We start from the raw sequence: 24,084 nt of genomic DNA, 5'->3' as shown, positions 1-24,084 counted from the left end.
GGAAAAAAAAAAAAAAAAAAAAAAGTAGAAACAACTCAAATATCAACTGATAAGTATATAAATAAAATGTAGCATACATATATTATTCCACAACAAAAAGGAACTATTCTAGCCTGTTTTCTATTTCTTTAGCAAAATGTCAGAGACTTGTACTTTTAGAACAGGTTTATCTAGCTAATTCTGAGGTTCACAGGCCTGGCACCAGGATCTACCCAGTTCTGGTAAAGACCTCACAGTGGATGGCTTCACAAGGGTGGGTGCTCTGGGAAAGGGAGAGACCACAACAAAACGGAAGCCAAAGCAAGGGAAAGGCTCAGTAATGAATGATCACCTTGTAGGCGATCATTGTAGGACCTCTTCGTGGTTCCATCACCTTTTTATATCACTACACTGAAGACCAAATTCCCAGCACATGAAACCCAGGTAGACAGCCTCAAATCATATGAGCTCACAGCAGGAATGGTATAGTGACACATACTACAACACAGATAAACTTTGGAAACACTATGTTAAGTGAAAGAAGCCTGTCACAAAATATCACAGAGTATGATTCCCTTCTGATGAAATCTCCAAACTGGGGTTGCCATGGTCTTTTGTTTTGGTACCGGGGATCAAACTCGGGTCCTTGTGCTTGCAAGGCAGGTGGCGGAACCACTGAGCTAAACCCCAGGCCTGGTTGCCATGGTCTTGGTGGAGGAGAGATGGGAAGTGGGTTAGGTCTGTTCTACATGATCTATGCCGATCTTCTTCCCATTTGTTTTTTTTCTTGGTCTGTTTGTCTCTTCCTCTTTACTCTCTTTTAGAACATACCTTTTCTCATTCCCTTTCTTTTACTTACCCTCTATGTTCAAACCCTGAAAAATGTTGTATACCATCCATGATTTCGAGGGCCATTTTCATCTCCCACTCTCACTTCGGACAGACTTCCCTACATCTTCTCTATATCCTCATATACCCAGCTGTCTATTAAAATCCCCTCTCTGCCAGTGTGGTGGCGCACACCTGTAATCCCAACACTCGAGGCTGAGGCAGGAGGATCGCCCTCAGTTCTACGCCAGCCTGGACTACATAGTGAGTTCAAGACCACATAGTGAGACCCTGTCTCAAAAAAACAAAAGCACATATACCAAAAATCAAAAAGTTGAAAAAAAAACCCTTTCCAAGGTGAACTCTGACACACACCTGCCATGATGCACTAGTACACTGTGAACATAACTGTTATTCCTGTTATACACTTTCACTCATCTATTAGAGACTCTGTTCTTTGGGGGGGGGGGTTCTTTTCTTTTCTTTTCTTTTTCTGCAGGACCGGAGATCAAACTTAGGACCTTGCACTGGCCAGGCAGGCCCGGTGCCACTGAGCCACATCCCTGGCTGAGACTCTGTTCTTTGGAAGCAAGACCTGTGTCCATTTATCTGTAGTTCCCTATCCTGGTACAGTGCCTGACTCCAAAGCTTGCCCCCTGCTGTTGGGCTAATGAACGCACGGAGGGGGCCTCTGGGGAGACACAGCCAGGGAACAGTGCTGTTTTAAAGGAAAGTGTGCATACGTGCTAGTCACACATGCAATATTTCCATTTCTCCTTATCTCTCTTAAATTGGCCTTCTCAGAAAGCAGGCCTGACAAAGAGTTTCCTTCACTCTAACATTAAGTTTATTATTCAAGGGCTTCTTTTAAACGCAAATTATGAATGGAATCCCAGAGGCTTGCACAATAAGGAGTACTTCTTTCTCTTCTTTCCCTCCTTCCTGGAACTTGCTATTTGGCTCTTCCTAAGAAATGTTTTCATTACAAAGTTCTTATTTAAAATACTCAGTGTTTAGCCATCAGGTGGCTTTCAAGTTATATAAACAAGAATGTACTCTGGTGAATTTGAGAACTCGGGAATGTGCTGTAAATTAAGTTTTGTGTTTTTTTGTTTTGGTTTGGTTTGTTTTTTTTTTTTTGTACCAGGGCGAACCAGGGGCAGGTGGCAGAACCTCTGAGCTAAATCCCTGGCCCTGCAAACTCGGGAATGTGGAAGTGTCTCACATATAGCAAGAGGAACCCACGAGGCTTTACTTACCAGCCTTCCGCTTTACATTACTGCCAAAAGCTTTTCATCAGCTTTCCCACATCCGCTCATCCACACTCGTTTAGTGGGAAAAAAGGATTTAGAAAAAGTTTAAGTATTAAAAGTGGTTGTTTCTGGGCCGGGGATTGAGCGCAGTGGTGCCGCCACCTGCCTCGCAAGCACAAGGTCCAGAGTTCAGTCCCGGGTACCAAAAACATGTAGTTTCCAGGGCACAGGACCAAGGTAATGAAAGGTGCAGAGGACTAGAATATTGATTATGCCCAAGTGGTTTGTTTACAGAAGCGAGTGGCTGAAGCCTATGTGCCAAGGTCAGAGTAACTCGCACCCAAATTCCATTCCCACAACTAAACCTTCAGACTAGGACAGTGTTCTAATTGCAATCATATATTTTGTCTATTCTGTTTCTAATTCAAGAATGCTGTGTCTTGTCCATTCTAAGCCTTGTTTACATTAATTTTCATAGAAACCACAGGTTGCCTTTACCCCAGTTGATTGCCAATTAAAGTCAGTGCCCGGCCTGTCCAGTGCACTCCTTGGTTGCACCCACAATGGTCGTCCTGGCACCCCACTTTCTCTCTCTTAGTTCTGACTCCTAGTATATTTTTCTCAGGCCTGCATCACACACTGGGCAGGTGGGGACTGGAAAGGAAGGGTCAGGCCATATTAATTGCCATTGTAAGTTCCTCTGTAATATTTATTTTATAACTATGGGCATATCTTACTGGATTTCTAAAAAATCTTGTCTAAATTTTGTCCAGCTTTAACCATGAGATATATTTACTCCTTTTGTTCACTGATACCATCTAACAAATTATTACCTGGGTTGATGCCACACACCTGTAATCCCAGCATTCTGGAAGGGTGAGGCAGGAGTTACACATTAGATCTGAGTCTGGGCAATTTAGTGACAGTAAAACCCTATCTCAAAATTAAGGGGAAAAAAGGGCTGGGGATTTAGCTCAGTGGCTCTGCCACCTGTCTCTGAAGCGCAAGGTCCAAGTTCAACCCTGGTACCCCCCCGCCAAAAAAAAAGGAAAAAACACTTAAAAAGGGGGGTGGTGCCAAGAGTGGTGCCACACACCTGTGATCCCAGAACTCGGGAGGCTGAGGCAGGAGGATCACTTGAGACCAGCCTGGGCTACATAGTGAGTTCCAGGTCGGTCTCAACTACACGATGCAACTCTGTCTCAAAAAAAAAAAAAAAACATAAGGCAGGGGGCTACGCCCTTGTTACCTTTGCTACCTTCTGTATGCTATGTTGTTTCTCTTCCTGTTTGCCGTCCCTGTGTTGAAGCCAGCAGATTATGGACTGAAATCTTTACAAACTGTTCTCACTAGGTTGCCCAAGTTAGTCCATTCTCTTGCCTCAGCCTCCCAAGAAGCTGAGAGTAGCTAAGATTACAGAAATGGTTTTACTATGTGGTTCAGGCTGACCTTGAGCTCCTCCTGTATATCCTTGAGCTGCCCTGAATTTGCAGTGATCCTCTTGCCTCTCCCTCCTGAGCACTGGGATTACAGGAAGGAAAACTGAGGCATAACTTACTACCTTTTTTTTTGGAGTCACGTGGTGACAATTTACAGAAAGCTCTGCAACTCGATGGGTGATGACTTTTTCAACTAAAAAATAATTCAAAAATGGCAGAACTCTTCATGGAATGTGAAGAAAAGCTGGAACCATGACAGAAGAAAGTAAAAGAAATTTATGATGATGACGACGAGGAGCCAATCTTTGTTGGGGAGATAGCAAGTTCAAAATCAGCAATGTCAAGAGGAGTAAAGCATGGTGCACTCAGTCGAGGGTTATATAAGGAACCCATCAAAGTTGTATCTGATAATTCTTCAGTTACTGTTGGATTTGACCCAGACACAGGATTATCACCTTTCCAAGGGGGACAAACACTTTCTGTAACAGGTGTGAACGCAAGTTCATCTTTATCAAAATGTCCTTCAGCTTCTGAAGTAAACAGTATTAATTCAAAAGCCGGGGGGGAGGGTGAAAGTTTCTGGAACAGATTCCTCAGCTGTGTTCCCTTCAGTTAAATCTCCTTCCGAGACATCTCCCAGGCTGTCATCAAAAGGTGTCCATGCCTCATCAGGTCAGTCTCAAAACGGAACACCTTGTACAAGAGCTCGTCCGAAGTGCAGTATTCATTTCAATCTTTTGGATCCTCTAAAAAAAAAAAAAAAATCACATGAAGTATTTTTGTCCGGACATGATAAATAATTTTTGGGGACTGCTAAAACAGAATGTTCAAGAGATGGGGATTTAGCTCAGAGGTTCCGGTGTCTGCCTTGCAAGTGCAAGGACCCGAATTCAATCCCTGGTACCAAAAACAAAACAAAGCAAAAACTAGGTACAAATATCCAGAAATAAAACAACGTTCAAACACAGCAAATAAGTCTGTTGATTGAGAGAAAGGAAAATTGATCATGTTAGTTAATGACTTTTATTATGGAAAGCATGAAGGAGATATCCAGGAAGAACAGAAGACTCAACACAACCTTTAAATGCTTCCGTTGCTTCAAAATTCTAAAAAATAGGGCCGGGGATTTAGCTCAGTGGTTCTGCCGCCTGCTTTGTAAGCACAGGGACCTGAGTTTGATCCCTGGTACCCCCCACAAAAGTCTAAAAAATAATATTTGGTTCATGAACCACACGAAACGCCATTTGGAACTTGAAAAGCAGAGCAGTGAGAGCTGGGGAAACCACACCACCTGCCAGCATTGCCATCGCCTGTTCCCCACACCCTTTCAGCTGCAGTGCCACACAGAAAGTACTCACACCCCTCATGAATCTGTAAATTATCATTTGAAACAGAACGTGTTCTTTTCCAACATATGAAGGACAACCATAAACCCAGTGAAATGCCAGGTATCTGCCAGGTTTGCAGTTATAGATCATCATCATTTTCTGACGCAGAAGCTCATTTTAGGACAGCGCACAAAAACACTAAGAACTTGCCGTGTCCATTTTGCCTCAAAATTATTATTAAAATTGCAACACCCTATATGCATCATTATATGAACATCAGAAAAAAAGGAATACATCATTGTACAAAATGCAGGCTGCAATTTTTGACATGCAAGGAAAAACTGCATCATAAAGACCCAACATCATGGAACACTTATTTAAAAACCTAAACAACTAGAAGGTTTGCTCCGGGAACAAAAGTTACTATTCAAGCTTCAGTTGCACCTCTTCAATCAGGATCTTCACCTACACCTTCTATTAGTGCAAGCCCTTCTACCCTTCAGCTCTCACCTCCAAGGACAAAAAAAATATAACTGCAAAAAATCCCACAAAATTAAACACAAGTAAACCCAATGCACCCAAATCTAATGCCAGTAAATCTAATGGAAGTAAGTCTAAATACTAATCAGAAATCTCTAATGTGCAAAAGAAACAAGCACATTGGCTAATAGCAATAAAAACAGTAAAATTAATGCAGCATTGAGAAACTTCAGGTATTGCCGGGGTGTTCACAAGTGCATTGAGTGTTGTTCTGAAATAAAAGATTTTGCAAAGCATTTTCCTACCTACATCCACTGTAGTTTTTGCAAATACAACACTAGCTGTAGCAAAGCCTGTGTAAATCATATGAAGAGTTTTTATAGTAACTATCCAAGTAAAAGGTTTTATATATTTAAGAAGCATTCAGAAGATCTCAAGGGGCATTACTCTAGTGTGCCTTAGTTGTGATTTCCTAGCTCATGTTTCTGCCTTAGATAATATGGCCACACACTTTAAATCAATATGAAGCTCACGCTTGCCACAGTGAAACAGAGAAAGATGCAGGGGCAGCCAGAGATTTCAAAAAATGTCCAGGGTACACCTGTGCAATGTCTTCAATGAACACAACTCATGCTTATTCTCTCTTTCCAAGGAATGTGAATAATCTGACTGTGGGACCTGCTCTAGGTTGTGGCCTCAACAAATTATATCTTGGGGAGATCCCCTTCCTACACCACTGGCCTTCCACAAGGCTGTTGCTAATTGGCCAGACAGACATGGCCTCAAGGCCCACCACATTGAGTGTATTTCTCACTGGCAGCTTTGGCTCCTGATCTTAAGCTTATGTGGCAACTGTGACCAGGAAAAGCTCATCAGATCAACTGGATGCTGCCCTTAATTCTTCCTCTAGCATAAATGCATTTCAAGATACAATGCAAAAATTGTGGCTGTTAGGAAATTCATGGCTACTTTCATATTCATATGTTTCAAAATTAGTTATTTTTACTGTTATTTAAAATATATTTTCCAGTATTAAGTATAGTTTTTTTCAGTGGTACTAATTCTCAGATTTTTTTTAGTTTAAAAATTTAATAGCTTGGTTTTTCTGTTCTCTAAGTTTATTCATGTCTATTTTATGATTTCTATTCTTTAAAACTTGTTTACTGTTTGTTTTATAAAGAACTACAAGAGAGTCCTTCAGATTCTCTGCAGATTTCTTGTGAGCTGCCTGTTTGTAGCATTTTAAGTTGGCCATTGCTCAGACCCTTAAACCATTCTTATATCCTCTGTCCTGAATCAGGATTATTAATATTATGTTAATATTACGTTCGGGGTTTTAAGGTTTAAAGAATCAGTAAGACTTAGGCTTACAGATCTCAAAAACAAGTTTTAAAGTAACATATTTGTACATGTATGTAATCCCTACTTAGTCATTAATGGAGTTCCTCTGGGTAAAGGTAACATTAAACATATATGGTAACCAACAGTTCACATGTTTCTTTCCTATATATATTAATTTTGTCCTTTATTTTAGTTACATTGAATACAGACCTTGTGCTTGCGAGGCAGGCGGCAGAACCACTGGGATAAATCCCCGGCCCAAGAATAAGATTTCGTTATATATAATGAATAAAAATCCTTTTTCAGAAAACATGATGCAAATGTTTTATTTTCTTTGCAGTATCTTTCAAGAAGAACATTCAAATTTTGATGATATCCAATTCATACAAATCATGGGTTTTTTTATAGTTTGTGCTTTTCCTATGCTAAGAAATATTTGTCTATCCCAATATTATGTATAAAGATCTTTTTCTATTGAAAATATTTATACTTTTAGTTTTTCATTCATATCTTTAAAATTTTATTATTTTTATAGTACTAGAAACTAGACCTAAAGTATGCACATTCCAAGCCCACTCTTTTTTTTTGAGGCAGAGTCTCCCTTTGTAGTTCAGGTGGGTCCTGAACTCACAGAGATCCTCCTGCCTCAGCCTCTCAAGTGCTAGGATTACAGGCAGGCACCACCACACCAGCTTTTGCTTTCTTTTTGAGGCAGGGTCTCCCTTTATGGTTTAGGTGGCCCTGAACTCACAATGTAGCCCAGGCCGGCTTCAAACTCAGAGATCCTCATGCCTCAGCCTCCCATGTGCTGGTATTACAGGTGTGTACCACCAAGCCTGGCTCTTACCCGTCCCTTTTTTTCCCTTTCAGTACAAACTCAGGACTTTGAACTTGCCAGGTGGGTGCAACACCACTGAGCCACAGCCCTGGCTCTTCTCACACTTTTTTAAGACAGGGTCTCCCTATTCAGTATATTGTCCAGGTTGGGCTCAATCTTGCATCATTTCACCCTCTAAGAGTGCTGCAATTACAGGCATTGCTAGTACACCCCAGTTCCAAGTAAACTTTTTGTAGGATATGAAGTCAGGGTTGGCTCTTTCTTCTGATTATCCACCCCTGTAGATTATCTACTTGTTCTGCAAGCAATTTTTTTCAGTTGCTGGGAATGGACCATGGAGCTTCCTTTGTGCTAGGCAGACACTAACACTGAGCTATACCCTAGCCCTAGCACACTGACTTAATTGCAGCTGCTTTATAGTAAAGTCTACAAGTCTGGTAGAATAAATCCTCAAACCTTATTCCTTTTCTAAACTGTCTTAGCTAATCTCTTTGCATCTCGTATACATTTTAGAATTACTCTGTCAATTTCTATAGAAAATCCTGCTTGAATTTTGATTGGGATTACAATAAATCTATAGGTCAATTTGGAAAAAAGTGGTATCTTTAAAATAACCTAGTTTTCATGATACATTTTCATTTACTTAGCTTATTTTCTCTCAGCAATATTTTGTGGTTTTTCCTACACAGGCTTTGCGTACATTTTGTTAAATATATTAAGAACATCATGTTTGAGACTTTACTGTATTATAAATTGTATTGTTTTGGGGGGTTTTTTGGTACTGGGGATCAAACTCAGGTCCTTGTGCTTGCGAGGCAGGCGCTGGAACCACTGAGCTAAATCCCCAGCCCCTTTTCTTTTTTTGGACTCACAAGCATAGGCCCCCACATCTGAGTGGGCCTACGTTTTATTGTTGTGGGGTTTTTTGTTGTTGTTGTTGCTTTTACCTGCATTATTCTTAAACACAGACTACACCTGGGTTCTGGGGTCTGGAAAGGGAAAGTGATTCTTTCAGTAGCACTCAGAACAGAAACAGCTGCTGCAGATAAGGATGTCCCTGTTTCCCCTAAGTAATATAGTTCTGTAAGTCAAATGATAAATTTCTAAAGTGTACTCCAGACCTAGAAATCCAGACATATTCTAAATCTATCATGGCCCAATTAAGAAAAGTAGGAGATAACCTAATGTCCAAACAGGTTTATTGGTCATTTTAGACAAAAGAATGTGAGCAATTTGTAAATACACAATATGAAAAAAGGCTTAATACAAGCTTCCCTTTTCTGGTGGGGGAAGAGGCACAGTACTCTGGATTGAATCCAGGGCCTTTGCAGTAAGCTCCACTCCTCTTTTTTTTTTAACTTTTTACTTATGAGACAGGGTCTTGCTAAATTGCCCAGGCTGGGCTTGAACTTGTCAGCCTCTTTCCCTCAGCATCCCTGAGCACTGGCATTACAGGTGTGTGCCTCCACACCTTTCTTTTACTATAAGAACATAGATCAACTCCAGGCCAATATAATGAAGTCCATTTTCAAGTGTACATAACAGATATACTAAAAAGAAGCCCAGGTCCTTGTTTTGTTAGTGAAATGGAACAACAAAAAAACTCCTTCTAAATGAAATAAATTTAAATTGAGACACTGATTCCTATAACGTTAACTATTGTTTTTATGTGGCTTGAGACAGATAAAAACCTTCAAATTCAAGTATAAACAACGCTTTAAAGAGAACAATATTAGTAACACAGTCAGGTACCAATTTTTTTCAACTTATGATAACTAAAAATCATATGGATTCCCCTCAAGCCAACCAAAAAGCCAAAAACAGAACAAAAATATGAAATTACAGGGCTGGGGATTCAGCTCAGTGGCTCTGTGCGTGCCTTGCAAGCATAAGGTCCTGAGTTCAATCCCCAGTACCAAAAAATAATAATAATAATAATAATAATAATAATAAAAATAAATAAATACCTAAAGTTGCATATTCTTCCTGATACTAAGCCCAAGATTTTTCCCTCCCTAGAATCCTCTAAACTCCAATTATGATATAATTTACTCTGGCCACTGGAAGCATTTCTGCACTGTGACATAGAAATTTTACTTCTTCTCTTATTAATGTATTAATTCCCATCTTAATCCATATACCAGGAATGTAGTCAGGAAGAGAATATAATTTTCCTGAGGCCTGTCACTGAGACATAACTAAACCCACAACATGAGAAATTCAAGCACTGATTAAGCCCCAGATGACAGGGGAAATGAGACTCCCAAAGAGCCTCAAGCAAACCGCACACCCTAAGGCAGATCTAGAGATGGATTCATCTACCAGTCCATCTTCTCCAAGGCTGGACAGGGAGGGAGTGTGGAAATCCCAGCTTCTTTGGAAGGATGAAAGGTATCATTTAGTGATGCTCTGGTTTCTTGAGGAAGAAAAGGAGGTGCAGAAACATCCGGTTTTGTGGACAACAAATATTCCTTATCTTCGAGAATCAGTGACTGTTGTCTCTCTTCTTTCAAAGAAAAACTTGCCGGAAACTCAAGCTTCGGCAACATACAGTGTTCTGTCTGAGTTATTTTCTTATCCTCTAATCCTTTTGACTCAGGGTAAATAAATCTGTTACTGGAACCCTCACTGGCTTCTGCTCTCTGTACAGGTGGTAGATGTTGAGATTTTACTGTTGTTTGAAATTTTCCATTAGGAAAACTCCCATCCTCATGAAATCCAGGGAATGTCACACTTGGAGGCTTATCTTCCCTAGAATCTCTGACTTTTTCCTCTTTCCCTGCTGTTCCTGTCTCTGACTTCTTTGGATGTAGCATGGTTCTTATTAGGAGCCCTTGTGCATTCATCCTGTATTCCTTTGCAGCTCTCTCTCTGCGCTGCTTCTGAAAGTCTCTGAGTTGAAGCAGCTCCTCTGGTAACTCCATACATGTAGGCTATGAAAAGAAAGTGAACACAGGTTTACAGTAACTCAACTTGTGACTATGCTAATTAAAAATTATTTCTATTATACCTAATGAGAGTCGGCAATTCAATGTCTATTCAAATGCGTTCATACAGCACCCTCTAGTGTATTCAACAATAACTGTGCTATTTGAGCGATTTAAATATAGAGGCAATGAATCCAGTGGTGCGTGTGCATCTGCATGTGTAACGATTACACAGGAAAAGTAATCTCACAACCTAGTCCCACTCGCCTTAGCAGGTGCATCTTGTAACATGCTGTTTCTTAGCCAGCCATGGTGGTGCATGCCTATAATCCCGGGAACTTGGAGGTTGAGACAAGAGGATCACTACAAGTTCAAAGCCACCTTGGCCTACACAATGAGTTCAAGATCAAACTACATAGTGAGAACCTGTCCCAAAACAAAACAAAACAAAAAGCTGTTTCTTGTGTGATCTTCTAGGGGTAGTCTATGCACGTATGATCATGCGTGTTAACATATATTGCCTTATTAAATGTTGATATTTGTTAATTACTCTTTCTAAAAATTAATTAATTTTTAGAGTACTTTTTTCTTTCATGTGCCTAGGATCCAACACATGGTAAGCAAATCGTCTACAACTGAGCTACATCCCTAATCCCAGTTCACATTTTTATTTTTCCTCCAATGTTTACTTTTGATAAGTTTCTAAAATCACTCTATATAAATGGTTACATACGGTTATATACCAGAACTTTTACTTTTTTAACTAAAATTTTTGTTTTGGAGAGTGGCATTAATGGCATTTTTAAGGGTAGTGTGGATATATCATAACTTACTGAACAAAATCCTTATTGATGGATATTTGTGTTGTTTCCAGTCTTTTGTCATTATATAAATGCTGAAATAAAAAATACAGGGCCAGGCGTGGTGGCACACGCCTGTAATCCCAGCACTCAGGAGACTGAGGCAGGAGGATCGCTGTGAGTTCAAGACCAGCCTGGGCTACATAGTGAGTTCCAGGTCAGTCTCAATTATACACTGAGACCCAGTCTCAAAAAACCAAAAAACAAACAAACAAACAAACAAAAATACAGTACATGAAGAAAATGTACATTTTGTTACATGGGACAAGTAATTTAGTAATTTTTCCAACTTGGCTTACCTTTTGACTTCAGGGTCTCTGTGTTGTAGGGGGGATTGAACCTAGGGACTTCACATTGAGCTGCATCCCCAGACTTTCTTTTTTTTTTTAATTTTGAGACAGGTTCTCATTCATTTGGTAAGTTGCCCAGGCCAGGCTCAATTCTGCAATGTTCTTTTTTTCTGTTGTTGTTACCAGGGATCAAACTTGGACCTTGTGCTTGCAAGGTAGGCGGTGGCACCACTGAGCTAAATCCTGGGCCGAAATTTGCAATGTTCTTGCTTCAGCCTCCTGGAGCACTGGGTTTACAGGTGTACCCACTTTTAACATATTCCACACAAAAAAAATGGGGGAGGGAATGGCAAGATCTCACTGTGTTGCCCAGGCTGGCCTTCAACTTTTGGGCTCAAGAGATTTTCCTGCCTTAGATTACTGGAGAGCTGGGACTACAGGTACATGCCACAATATTCAGCTAACAAGATTTTAAAATTCAAATTTACTAGTCTTTTATGGGCTCTAAATATTTTGTTGCATAAAAAAGCCTTCTTGTGCTTGCTTTGGCAGCACATATACTAAAATTGGAATGATAAAAAAGCCTTCTAGCAGGCATGGTGGTGCATGCCTGTAATCCTATCACTCAGAAGGCAGCTATGCTCACCACTATATCACCAACACACCCAATCCCAGCACTTGGGAGGCTGAGGCAGGAGGATCCATGGAAGTTCAAGACCAGCCTGTGCTAGAGTGAGCTTGAACTACATATTGAGACCCTGTCTCAAAAAAAAAAATGTCTTCTATGGGGCTGGGGATTTAGCTTAGTGGTTCCACTAACTACCTCGCAAGTGCAAGGACCATTCAATTCCCAGTACAAAAAAAAAAAAAAAAAAAGCCTTCTGTGCTGTGGAAATTTAAAACTTTTGTTTTTTTGTTTTATGGTGCTAGGGAGTGAACCCACAGCCTCATAGATGCTATGCAAATACTCTATGACTGAGCTACATCCCCAGACTTTAAAAAAAAATGTTTGGTTACTATATATTTGATAATCTTGGAATCTGGTATTAAATTTTTTGTCAGAAAAAAGAAAAGCTGTCATCTCTTTGTCACATCTGTAACAGATCTCTGTGTGTGTGTGTGTGTGTGTGTGTGTGTGTGTGTGTGTGTGTGTGTGTTTTGGTACTGAGGATTGACCTCTGGACCTTGTGCTTGTAAAGCAGGCAGAGTAACCACTGACCTAAATCCCTGGCACATTTTTTTAAACCTAAAAAAAAATTTTTTTGGCGGGTGGGTTAGAGATAGGGTCTCACTATGTATTTGAGACTGACCTGGAACTCATTATGTAGCCCAGGCTGGTCTCGAACTCAAGCGATACTCCTGCCTCAGCCTCCTGAGTGCTGGGATTACAGGTGTGTGCCACCACGTCTGGCTAAAAAAAATTTTTTATTAGAACATGTTTGCGGTACATGCAGTTTACAGTCATCTTGGGGAATGGTTACATATACATACTACAGCTTCTTTTTTGTTGTTAATTCTCTTTCCCTTCCCTCCCTCCCCCACTAGTTCTGCTATCTCAATTTTCATTCTTGTTGATACTATAAATCTTAGCTCATGTTATGGTATATAAGGCTTACATTCATTGAGGTTATGGGTTCCTGGACATGGCATATCTTTACTGTACTTATTTCCCCTTCTCTTCCTCCTCACCCCTCACCCTTGTTCCCTTGGACCTCTTCCCTATTGCGAGATTCATCCCTTTGTCCCCTTTGATCTATCCTTTATGATTCTCTTTGTACTTTGCCTCATACTATATTTAAGCCTGTGTATCTGGTTTCACTCAACACTGTATTTTCCAGGTGTATCCATTTTCCTACAAATGTCTCAAATTTGTCATTCTTTATAGCTGAGTAGTATTCCATTGCACATAGATATCACATTCTCTTTACTCAATCATCTACTGATGGATATACAGACTGCTTCCAGGATTTAGCTATTATGAGTTGTGCTGCTAAAAACATTGGTATGCATGTATCGCTGTAGTACGTCTTAAACCCTTTGGGGAAGATAGGTATCTTCCCCAAAGAAGGGGGATAGCTGGGTAATATGGAATTTCTAACCAGTTCTTCAAGAAATCGCCATACTGACTTCCATTCTGTTTGTACTCGTTTACATTTCTATCAACAAGGAAGGAGAGTTCTCTTTTCACCACAGCCATGCCAGCATTTGTTGCTGTTTGATTTTTTAATGCTGCCATCCTTTCCAGAGTAATATAGAATCTTAGCATTGTTTTTAATCTGCATTTCTCTAATGGCCAGAGATGTTGAACATTTTTTCACATATTTGTTGACCATTTGTCTTTTCTTCTCTCTGAAGTGTCTGTTCATTTCTCTTGCTCATTTCTTTTTGTTGTTTTAGGGTCTTGCTATGTTTAGGCTGGCTCTGAACTCACAGTGATCCTCCTGCTTCAGTCTCCACAGTGCTAGGATGATAGACATGTGCCACCATGCCTAGGCATTCTCTTATCTACTTCTTGACTGGGTCTTTAATTTTAGGTAGTTTAATTTTTTTTTTTTAGTTTTTTTATATATTCTAGATCAGTAGTAATGAACCTATTGTACCTGCATTATTTATTTACAAAATGTTACTGTATGAGTTGTTTTTCTAAACTAAAACCTCAGTATCCAGGTTTCACTACAGTGTTGGCACTTTGCAATAAATAAGTGGGTTTGGGGGTTGCAGTTTGGGCACTCATCTCTAAAAGGTTTGCCATTCCTGTTCTAGATATTAGTCTTCAGTCTGAGGTTAGCTGGCAAACTTTTTTCCTCACTCAGTAGGTTGTCTCTTAACTCTACTGCTTGATTCTTTTGCTGTATAGAAGCTTTTTAGTCTGATATAATCCCATTTGTTGATTTGTGCTATTATTTCTTGTGCAACTGAGGTTCTGTTTAGAAAATCCTTTCCCACACCTAGGTCTTCAAATATCTTAACTATTTTATCTTCCAGTAGGTTTAATATTTCTTTTTTTAATGTTTAGATCTTTGGTCCATTTTTATTTCAATTTAGTATATGGTGAGAGAAAAGGGTCCAGTTTGAATCTTCTGCAAATAAGCAGTTTTCCCAGCACCACTTGAATCAGCTGTCTTTACTCCAAAATATGCTTTGGGCCCATTGGTCAAAGATCAAATAGCTGGGGTGAGGATTGAGCTCAGTGGGGCTGCGCCTGCCTCAAGCACAAAGGCCTGAGTTCAATTCCCAGTACTGGGGGTGGGTGGGAATCAAACAGCTGAATCTGTCTGGAAATGTTTCTGTATCCTCAATTCTGTTCCACTGATCCATGCACCTTGCCATTTTTGTCATTATTGCTTTGTACTATAGTTTGAAGTCAAGGATTGCAAGGCTTCCTGGTTTGCTTTTATTGTCCAAAACTGCTTTTGTTATTCTGGGTCTCTTCTGGTTCCATATGAATTTTAGAACTATTTTCTAAAGTTCTATAAAGTATGTTGTTGGTATTTTGATCGGGACCACATTGAATCTGTAACAGCTTTAGAAATATGGCCATTTTGCTAATATTGGCTCTGCCTTGCCATTTTCTGATATTCTCTTCAATCTCCTTTTTCAGAGTACTATAGCTTTCTTCGTAGAGGCCCCGACTTTTTTGTAAGACAGGTTCTCACAAAGTTGCTAAGTTGCCCAGGCTGGTGATATTCTTGCTTCAATCTCTCAAACAGCAGAGACTACAGCCATATGCCACATGTCCAGCAATTCCCTTTTTCCTTACAGTTTCACGGTTTACATAAATATTTGATCCATGGAGTTTATTTTGAAGTAAAAAGCAATATAACTGATTTTACTTCCCTACAATAGTAAATCAATTGTCTAAGACCATTTACAGAATAATTATGTTTCCCTTTGGAAATGCTACCTTTATCAAAACTATCTTGGCAGATATATATTGAATTTATCTCTGGGTTCTCAGTTGTTTTCCACGGGCTTCCTCAGTCATGTACCAGTCAAAAACTGTTTTCTTTGATGCAGCTTTATAATGTTTTAATATTCCACACAACTAGTCTTCTTCACTATACTTTTTTCCAAAATTCCCTGATTATTCTTACATGCTTATTGGTTTCTGCACACCCTGTGAATCATAGTCTGTCAAAATAATCCAAGTGTAGGCAAACTGCAGTGTTATATAGATGCAGTCCCAGCACCCTGGGAGGCTGGAGCAGGAGGACCGCAAGTCTGAGTCTAGCATAGGCAACTTAGGGAGTCTCTGTCTCAAAGTAAAAAGAGAGCTGGGATGTAGTTCAGTGCAAAAGGCCCTAGATTCAATTCATTTCTGGTGTTGATATGTGTGGTGCTCATGTTTGTAATCCCAGCTACTTGTGAGGCTAAGGCAGCAGGATCACAAGTTTGTGGCCAGTACCATTAAAGATAGTGGGGGGAGAGAGAGAGGAGAGAAAGATGAAGGGAAGGAGAGAGAGAGAAACTGCCAAAAAATGTACACACACTTCAGCAGTTTGCCATACAGATAAGTCTGGAATCTCATGGCCACCACGTTGAGCACCTCTTGTAATGGTAGAGGCCAAAGTAACTTGTATTAATTGCATCATGTCTCAGTAAATTTAGTATTAAAATATTTGTACAAGTTTTTCTTTTCCTGGTGTATACATTTTTTGGTGGACTTTCACATGTGAGCGCTCTGTCTATATATATATATTTTGTCACTATGTCTGCCCCATGAAAGTTGGTGAGGTGGTGAAGAGCGAGTGACACTGTGCCCTTGTGCCCTCCCCAGGAGAGGCAGAAACAGCAAAAGAGGTGCTGAAGATGCCGCAGACAATTGCACCTACCTGTGTGCCTGCAAGCTGGTTTGCAGACCCTTCCCGGCAGGTGTTTAGGTGCCCATCCACTAGGGTGGTGAGGTCTGACATCATCTCATCCAGGAGCGCTGTTCGAAGAGGGAGCAGGTAGGTCACTTCCAGGGCCAACATTTTCAGTAAAGCGGGTGGAAGAGGTCGTGTGAACCATACTTCTGGATTTCCCTAGAGACACCAAAACATTTTCTCCCAGTTGTGTTGAGAAATGAACTCAGGGCCTCACACACACTAGGCAAGTGCTTTACCACTGAGCTGCAGCCCCAACTCTTTAATTCTGTATTTATTTTGCAATAGAGTCTTACTAAATTGCCAGCTAGCCTCTGATTTGTGATCCTCCTGCCTCACCCTCCCAAACAGCTGGGTAACAGGCATGTACCACCACTCCCAGCCCATAGGGTTCCTTAATTTAAAATACTCATTTTCTTACTTTCACATTATAAGTACCGTTCTGAGTATACACCTCCCACTGCACATACAATTACAATGTGTCCATGAAACAAGAGGAGGAAGAGGTAGGTGGATTGATCTAGATTCAGCATTTAAAATCAGAGGCAGCATCCACGTATAGTGGTGCCTGCCTTGTAAGCCCAGGACCCAGAAGGCTGAGGTAGAAAGATCACTGTGAGTTTGAGGCCAACCTGAGCTCAAGGCCAAGATGAACTTGCACAGTGACCCTGTCTCACAAAAAAAAAAAAAAGAAAAAAAAAGTTGGGAGGCAACAGAATACACACACACACACAGTTTTTCAGACAAGGTCTCACTACGTAGTCCAGGCTGGCCTTGAACTCTAAAGAGATTCTTCTGTCTCAGCCTCTAAGTATTGGGATTACAGGTGTGCACCACCATGCCTGGCAAGAAAATTTATATTTCTTTGTGAGAAACAATTGGGATGATTTTGATCCCATTGCACTAATCCAAATTATCACAAAATTTCTCATCTCAACTTGAAATTTTATTTCAGAGTCCTTTTTAGGTGATAACCAACAGATCTGGATCCTAGCTTTTATTATTATCTTTTTGTGGGGGGGGGTGCCAGGAATCGAACTTGGGACTTTGCGCCTGTGAGATAGGCAGCAGAACCACTGAGCTAAATCTGCGGGCCTGTATCCTAGCTTTTAGCCAGCCACTCAAAACCACCAACTGTTCCTCTCTAGCACAACTAAGATTTTGTCGATTCTCATACACTTACATGCAGCTGTCTTTTCACTATATAATAGTGAATCCTGTTCAGAAAACCCTTGAAAAAAATCCTGTTCAGAAAACCCTTGAAAAAAATTATCATCAAATGAGACACCCTCTGACACTCACCTGAATCAGTTTTTGTCTGTCTTCTAGAAAGGAGAGATATTTAGGGGCTATATTAAGGTGTCTTATTAAACTTTCCTGTAAAGTACTGATGCAGTTTGGAAGAAAGCCACCAGTTTCCATGGAAAACTGAAAGACATCTGCTACCTGTGGTAATACAAAAAGAAAAACCATTCAGTCAAATATATACAGAAAACTATCCCATTCCAGAAATAGCAAGATTTTAGAAAAATGTCTTTAAAGACCATTTTCCCCAAGGATCCATATGAGAGTCCAAAACAAGTTGTTCAGACAACTTATTTTTGAAAAACAAAATTTTAAAGCAAGATTACCCATGTGAAGAAAGAAAAAAAAAAGATTACCCATGTATTTGTGTCTACTTTCTTTTCTACTTCTTTTGCCTGTTAGGTTGTTACACTTTATGGCTTTTGGAGAATGGGAAAGAAAAATAAAATTCAAGAATTATTTTATTATTTATAAGCAATTCTGCTAAAGTTTTGGTAAGGAAAGCGAATAAAATTAAAAAGTGTGATAACTTTATTTATACATGGTAGACTAAATAATGATCCCCAAGATACTCACATCCAAATCTTTGGAACGCTTTTTTTGGGGGGTGGGTACCAAGGATTGGAACGCTTAATGTTAACTGATACAAAGAATGAAGAAATAAAGATACTATTATGCTTTGTGTCTAGATGTCCCCTCAGAGCCACATGCAGTCACAGGTGGGGCTTTTCAGAGGTGGCTGATCTAGACTTTGTGATGTTGAGACTAAGTGTGTGATGCTGGGATCAAGGGTGCGTGAGCGCTGCCCACTCCTAAGGGCAGGTACCTGGGTGGAATATAATGGACAGAAAGAGGGCTGTTGCATGTCCCTTTGTTCCTTGCTTCTTCTGCTGCCTTCTGCCTGCCAAGAACTGTTTCTCCTCTGTGATGTCTGTCTGCTATGCCACCCTGCCTTGCAGCCAGCAGGTAATGGACTGAAACCTCTACAAACTGTGAGCCAAAATAAACCTTTCCTCCCACTCTGGGTATTGGGTATTTTGTCTTAGCAATGAGAAAAATAACCAATATAGATACGTAGAAAGCAGATAAGGAAATTATCAATGGTTTTTTGGTGCCAGGGCTTGAACTCAGGGCCTTGCGCTTTCAAAGCAGGTGGCAGCATCACTGAGCTAAATCCCTGACCCAGGAAGTTATAAATTTTAAGAAAACTGCAGCTTCAAGACACAAAGTTATTGGGCTGGGGATTTAGCTCAGCGGCTCGGTGGCCTGCCTTGCAAGCGCAAGGACCCGAGTTCAATCTCCGGTACCAAAAAAAAAAGACACAAAGTTATCCAAGGTTACAGTGCCTTTTTCACCCTTACACCTGTTTTTCCCCCTTAGACTTCTCACTCTTAAACTGCTGCCAAGATACAGTAAAACCCAATGAATGTAATCATTATATACTGTAAACATATACTAATGAAAATAAATATTTAAAAAGATTTAATAGATGCGGGAGTGGTGGCACACGCCTGTAATCCCAGCACTCGGGGAGACTGAGGCAGGAGGATCGCTGTGAGTTCAAGACCAGCCTGGACTACATAGTGAGTTCCAGGTCAGTCTCAACTACATAGTGAGACCCTGTCTCAAAAAACCAAAAATAAAATAAAATAAAAAGATACAGTAAATCCATAGATTTGACCTGTGTTTTCTTCTTCTTTTTTTTTGGTACTGGGGATCAAACTCAGGTCCTTGTGCTTGTGAGGCAGGCAGTGGAACCACTAAGCCAAACCCCACCCCCCCTTTTTTGGTACCAGGGATCAAGGTTGGGTCCTTGCACTTGAGAAGCAGGCGGAAGAACCACTGAGCTAAATCCCTGACCTGACCTGTGTTTTCTTCTAATTCTATAATCCACAAATCCCAAGGACTTCCACTCTGAAATAAACAGTACTGCTGGTATTAATTTGGTACCATATCTGCAAACAAACACTTACAAATGAGTATGCATTTTAAACATCTTTTCATATTTACCATAATGTAATATGAACAGATGTTAATAAAGAAAATATAAAAGCACTCTTCTTACTTTTATGAAAAAATTAAAATTTCCTAACAAAATAGAGAATAATAGTTAATACACTGTATATTATATTGTAATCTGTTTGTTCTTTGGCTTTTGGGTTTTTTTTTAGACCAGATCTTGCTATCTAGTTTGGCAGGCCTTGAACTCACTGTGCAGCCCAGGCTGGCCCTTAACTCACAGTGATTCACCTACCTCAACCTTCCCAAATGCTGGGGTTATATGCATGTACCACCACTCCCGGCTTATATAAAAATCTTCAAAGAACTGTTACCGGCTGTGGTGGTGCATACCTGTAATGCCGGCTTTCAGAAGGTTGATGCAGGAAGATCGCTGTAAGTTTGAGGCCAGTATGGGCTACATAATGAGTTCAAGACAAGCCTGAACTGCATAGTAAGACCCTGTCTCAATAAAGACAAAAAAAAAAAAAAAGCTGCCAAAATGTTACTCAGATGAACAGATAAACAAAATGCATTTACACAATGGAGTACAACTCTGCCATAAAGAAAGATAAAACTTGAAGACGTTCATAAGGTCTCAAATATTGCAGGATTCTCTTAAAGAGAGACAGAGATAGAGAGATAGAGAAGAAGGAGGGAGAGGGAGAACACAAAATAGAAGATAAATAGGGACATGGGCCGGGGATTTAGCTCAGTGGTTCTGCTGCCTGCCTGACAAGTGCAAGGTCTGGAGTTCGATCCCAGGTACTAAAAAACAAACACACAAACAGATAAACAGGGACATAGGGAGAACTCCAAACAATTTCCCAAATTACCTATTCTGTTGATTCAAAAATATATTCTTTTTTCAAGTACTGGGAATCGAACTCAGGACCTTGTGCTTGTCATGCAGGCATGGCACCACTGAGCTAAATCCCTGGCCCCCTGGAAATATTTTAATATATATGCTACTTTGTTTCATTTATACTACTAATTTCTTAGTTCACTGAAGAGAAAGTTTTGTGCTATCTTGTCAATAGGTCCGCTTTTATTTATTTTTTTTGGAGAAAGGGTCTTGCTATGCAGCTCAGGCTGGCCTCAAACTCACAGTGACCCATCCTCTTGCCTTAGCCTCCTGAGTCCTGGGATTGCAAGCGTGCACCACCATCCCCTACCAATGGGTATGCATTTTAACCTAGTCGATAAAGCCAGTTTTTACTTTAGCCCAGTAATGGGCAACCTGACCTTAAGGAAAGAGACACAAGGTAAGTTATAAATAACTTAAAAAATACATAAACACCTTAGGAACACCTCGAGACCACAATCACCCCCAGCCCTAGGCCACAGTGTGGCTCACTTCTCGAGGGCCCATCCGCAGCTGAGTGTGCACGTTTTCATTCTGCCTGACACACCTGCCTGAGCTTCTCCCTGACATGTCCTGAAAGGCTTTTCTGGGGTGCTGGGCCAAAGCCCTAGGCCCCATCTCCACTTTGAGGACCTTGTCAGATCCACCCCACCTGAAGACAGTTCTGCACAAGGGACTTTGCTGCTTCAAATAAACTATGGATCTTTTGAAAAGATTATCCTGAATCACCTGGGAGGTCCTGAAAGGTAATCACAAGTGTCTTTGAAGACAGAAGCAGAGGGAGATTTTACTGTGGCCAAAGGAGATGCAAAGGTGACACGGGTGGAAACAGAGATCAGAACACTGCACTCTGAAGATGGAGGACAGGACCACAGGCTAAGGAATACAAGTCCCCACTAGATGCTGGAAATGCAAGAAAACAGCCTCTCCCGAGAGGTGTCATGCAAAACCCTGCTGATACTTTGACCTGACCCCAGGAAAAACCATTTGGGGACTTCTGATCTCCACAAATAAATTTGTGCTGTTTTAGGTCACAAAAGCTTGGCAACAACAGGGAACTAATATATTTAGTTAGAAGAAAAAAATCGGTAAAATTTGTTTGTGTGTGATGCTAGGGACTGAACCTGCAGCCTCTGCACTGAGCTGCATTCCTGGCACTTTTGACAGGCAGGGATACTCACCACTACACTAACAAGGATGACTCCCAGCATTTTAGAAAACCAAGCCTTTTTTAAAACAGGGTCTCACTAAATTGCCAAATTCCTCAGGCTGTGCTTGAGCTCGTGATCCTAAAGCCTGACTACTCAGGGTGCTAGAATTACAGGCAAACTGGTGAAAATTCTTGTACTATGAAAAATCCTTTTTTTTTTTTGAGACAAGGTCTTGGTATGTATGTAGTTCAGGCTGTCTTTGAATTCACTCTGTAGCTCAGGCTGGCCTCAAATTTACAGCAATCCTCCTGGCTCAGCCTCCCAAGTATTGGGATTTCAGGTATGTGCCACCATGCCTGGCTGCCCACTATGACAAATCTGAAAAGAAAAATATGGAAAGATATGCTGAAGACTTCACTGGACATACATATAAACCTCAATCAAGAAATTTGATGGCTAAAAAATAAAAAGAAATCTGATGGTAGTCAGGTCTGGTGGCACATGCCTGTAATCCCCTGTGCTGTGACTCTGAGGCCAGACTGGGTAATTCTGCAAGACCCTGACTCAAATAAAAATTTTTAAAATGGACTGGGACAATACTTCAGTGGTAGAGCATGCCTGGATTCAGTCCCCAGTACTGCAAAACAAAAACAACAATTTCCTTTCATTGGCATAAACCTAAAACCAAAACACTAGAACAAACTCAAGAAAACACACTGAGGGGCTGGGGGCAGTTCAGGGACAGAATATGGGCTTAGCGTGCATGAGGCAGCCCTGGGTTCAACTTCCAGCACAAAGAAGGAAAAAGGGAGGAAGGGAAGAGAGAAGAAAATGAGAAAAGCAGCAAGGTAGGCAATAGAAACTCATGGTTTTACTGCTGTCACCAACAAACCAGAGAAATAGTTCAGCTCTGAAAGCTGCTGTAGTCCAGGACTTGCCATTTCTCTAAGGTCCACTGGATGAGGGTCAATACATCTCTTCTGGCTGCTTCACACCAGAACCTACTCCACGAAGGAACATATGTGGTAAAGGCAGAGAGGCGATTTTCCATTTCACACTAACTCTCCTATGTCAGACTTTCTATCTGCGCAAAACTGCTCGAGTTTCTGAATGCTATGAAGCATAGATTGTTTGTTTTGAGAGAGTCTCACTATGTAGTTCAGGTTGGCCTTGAATTCACTATGTAGCCCAGGCTGCCCTCGAACTCACAGCAATCCTCCGGCCTTGGCCTCCTGACTGCTGGGATTACAGGTATGCGTCACCATGCCTGGCTCCTAAATAACATTAAGTAACTTTTTGCAGTGTTTTTCATAGCTTACCAAATATTCTCACATTCTTATACAATGAGAAGTGGGCAGGAGTAAGGCACACAAAAAGATTTTTATAAAAAAGACTTTTAAGCACTTATCAGAGGTTACATTCACTGGCGAATCCAATGTTTCCCTTTATGTACCTGTGTGTCAAAGACATTATTTAGCATGATCCCATATTGATGAGAGAGGCAATCAGAAAGCCAGCGACAATCGTGGATAACCTAAGGAATGAGAAGATGAAGACAGAGTAATTAGAACCTGAATGCTTTCTTACTAGCAGAGGAATCAGCTTACACACTTGCCTTTAAAATTCTTTTGTCTTCTAATACCATCTGAAGTCCATTGCTGAAAGCTCGACTTCCCAGAAGGAAAATGTCAAATAAGTAAACTCGGCTATTTGTGGCCACCTACAATAAATCATTTCACAGGGTAAGGAACAACTGAGAAAAGAATCTGACGATCAAGAATATAAGATATTGGATAAAATATTTAACATCTTCATTGTTAAGTAAACAGTAGATACTCAATGATTCTTAGGGAAAGCAAGTTTAAATTAATCTTAAGTAATAAAAAAAAATGACACAGTAGGGCTAGGATGCAGCTCAATGGTAGAAGACTTTCCCAGCATACACAAAACCCTGGTTCAGTCCCCTTTGCTATAAAATAAAGCAAAGTAAAAAACATTATCATTGTGATGTAGGATGGTACTGTATCATACCTCTGTGAATGTAAAATATCTTGTACCTGCTTTATAAGTAGTAGTGACCGTGCTTTATCAGAACCATATTTAATGATATTACTCTAGAATGTTCTCTTTCCAGATGATGATTAAAATGCTAACTTTTAAAAAATAGTACCAGGTACCACAACAGCAACAGAACTGTGCTGTTTTCTGGTTATTATTCTTTTCTTTGTTTTTTTTTAATGGAATGTGCTGAATGTATATAATTTTGTTCAGATGACTGCAGAACCTGGAAAAGCTGGTGCTGCTATTAATGCATAACATACTGCTATTATAGGTCTC

At 40.4% G+C, this 24,084-nt stretch overlaps 1 protein-coding gene and 1 pseudogene across 4 annotated transcripts in view; one reads left to right on the top strand and one right to left on the bottom strand.

The window, feature by feature from the left end:
- Positions 1 to 4,671: 4,671 nt before the first annotated feature.
- On the top strand, positions 4,672 to 6,273 carry LOC104862816 (annotated as a pseudogene).
- Positions 6,274 to 9,412: 3,139 nt separating this feature from the next.
- Positions 9,413 to 24,084, bottom strand: part of Exd1 (exonuclease 3'-5' domain containing 1) — a 44,871-nt gene continuing 30,199 nt past the window's right edge. For 2 of the 4 annotated variants that reach the window (XM_010624709.2, XM_010624710.2), the window contains exons 8-12: positions 23,363 to 23,467; positions 23,201 to 23,281; positions 17,731 to 17,874; positions 16,396 to 16,587; positions 9,413 to 10,419 (exon numbers count right to left, since the gene is read on the bottom strand). In XM_010624709.2, coding sequence (XP_010623011.1) covers positions 9,805 to 10,419; positions 16,396 to 16,587; positions 17,731 to 17,874; positions 23,201 to 23,281; positions 23,363 to 23,467 — 1,137 coding nt within the window. In that variant the 3' untranslated portion in view covers positions 9,413 to 9,804. The remainder of the gene's footprint in view (positions 10,420 to 16,395; positions 16,588 to 17,730; positions 17,875 to 23,200; positions 23,282 to 23,362; positions 23,468 to 24,084) is intronic. The other 2 variants (XM_010624711.2, XM_010624713.2) reach the window with 2 other exon arrangements.

This window comes from Fukomys damarensis, unplaced genomic scaffold (genome assembly GCF_012274545.1).
Source record: "Fukomys damarensis isolate Sample0158 unplaced genomic scaffold, DMR_v1.0_HiC HiC_scaffold_17, whole genome shotgun sequence".
Taxonomy (NCBI): Eukaryota; Metazoa; Chordata; class Mammalia; order Rodentia; family Bathyergidae; genus Fukomys; species Fukomys damarensis.
Note: the sequence above shows the minus strand (reverse complement) of the source record. Positions and strands in the feature narration are given on the sequence as shown.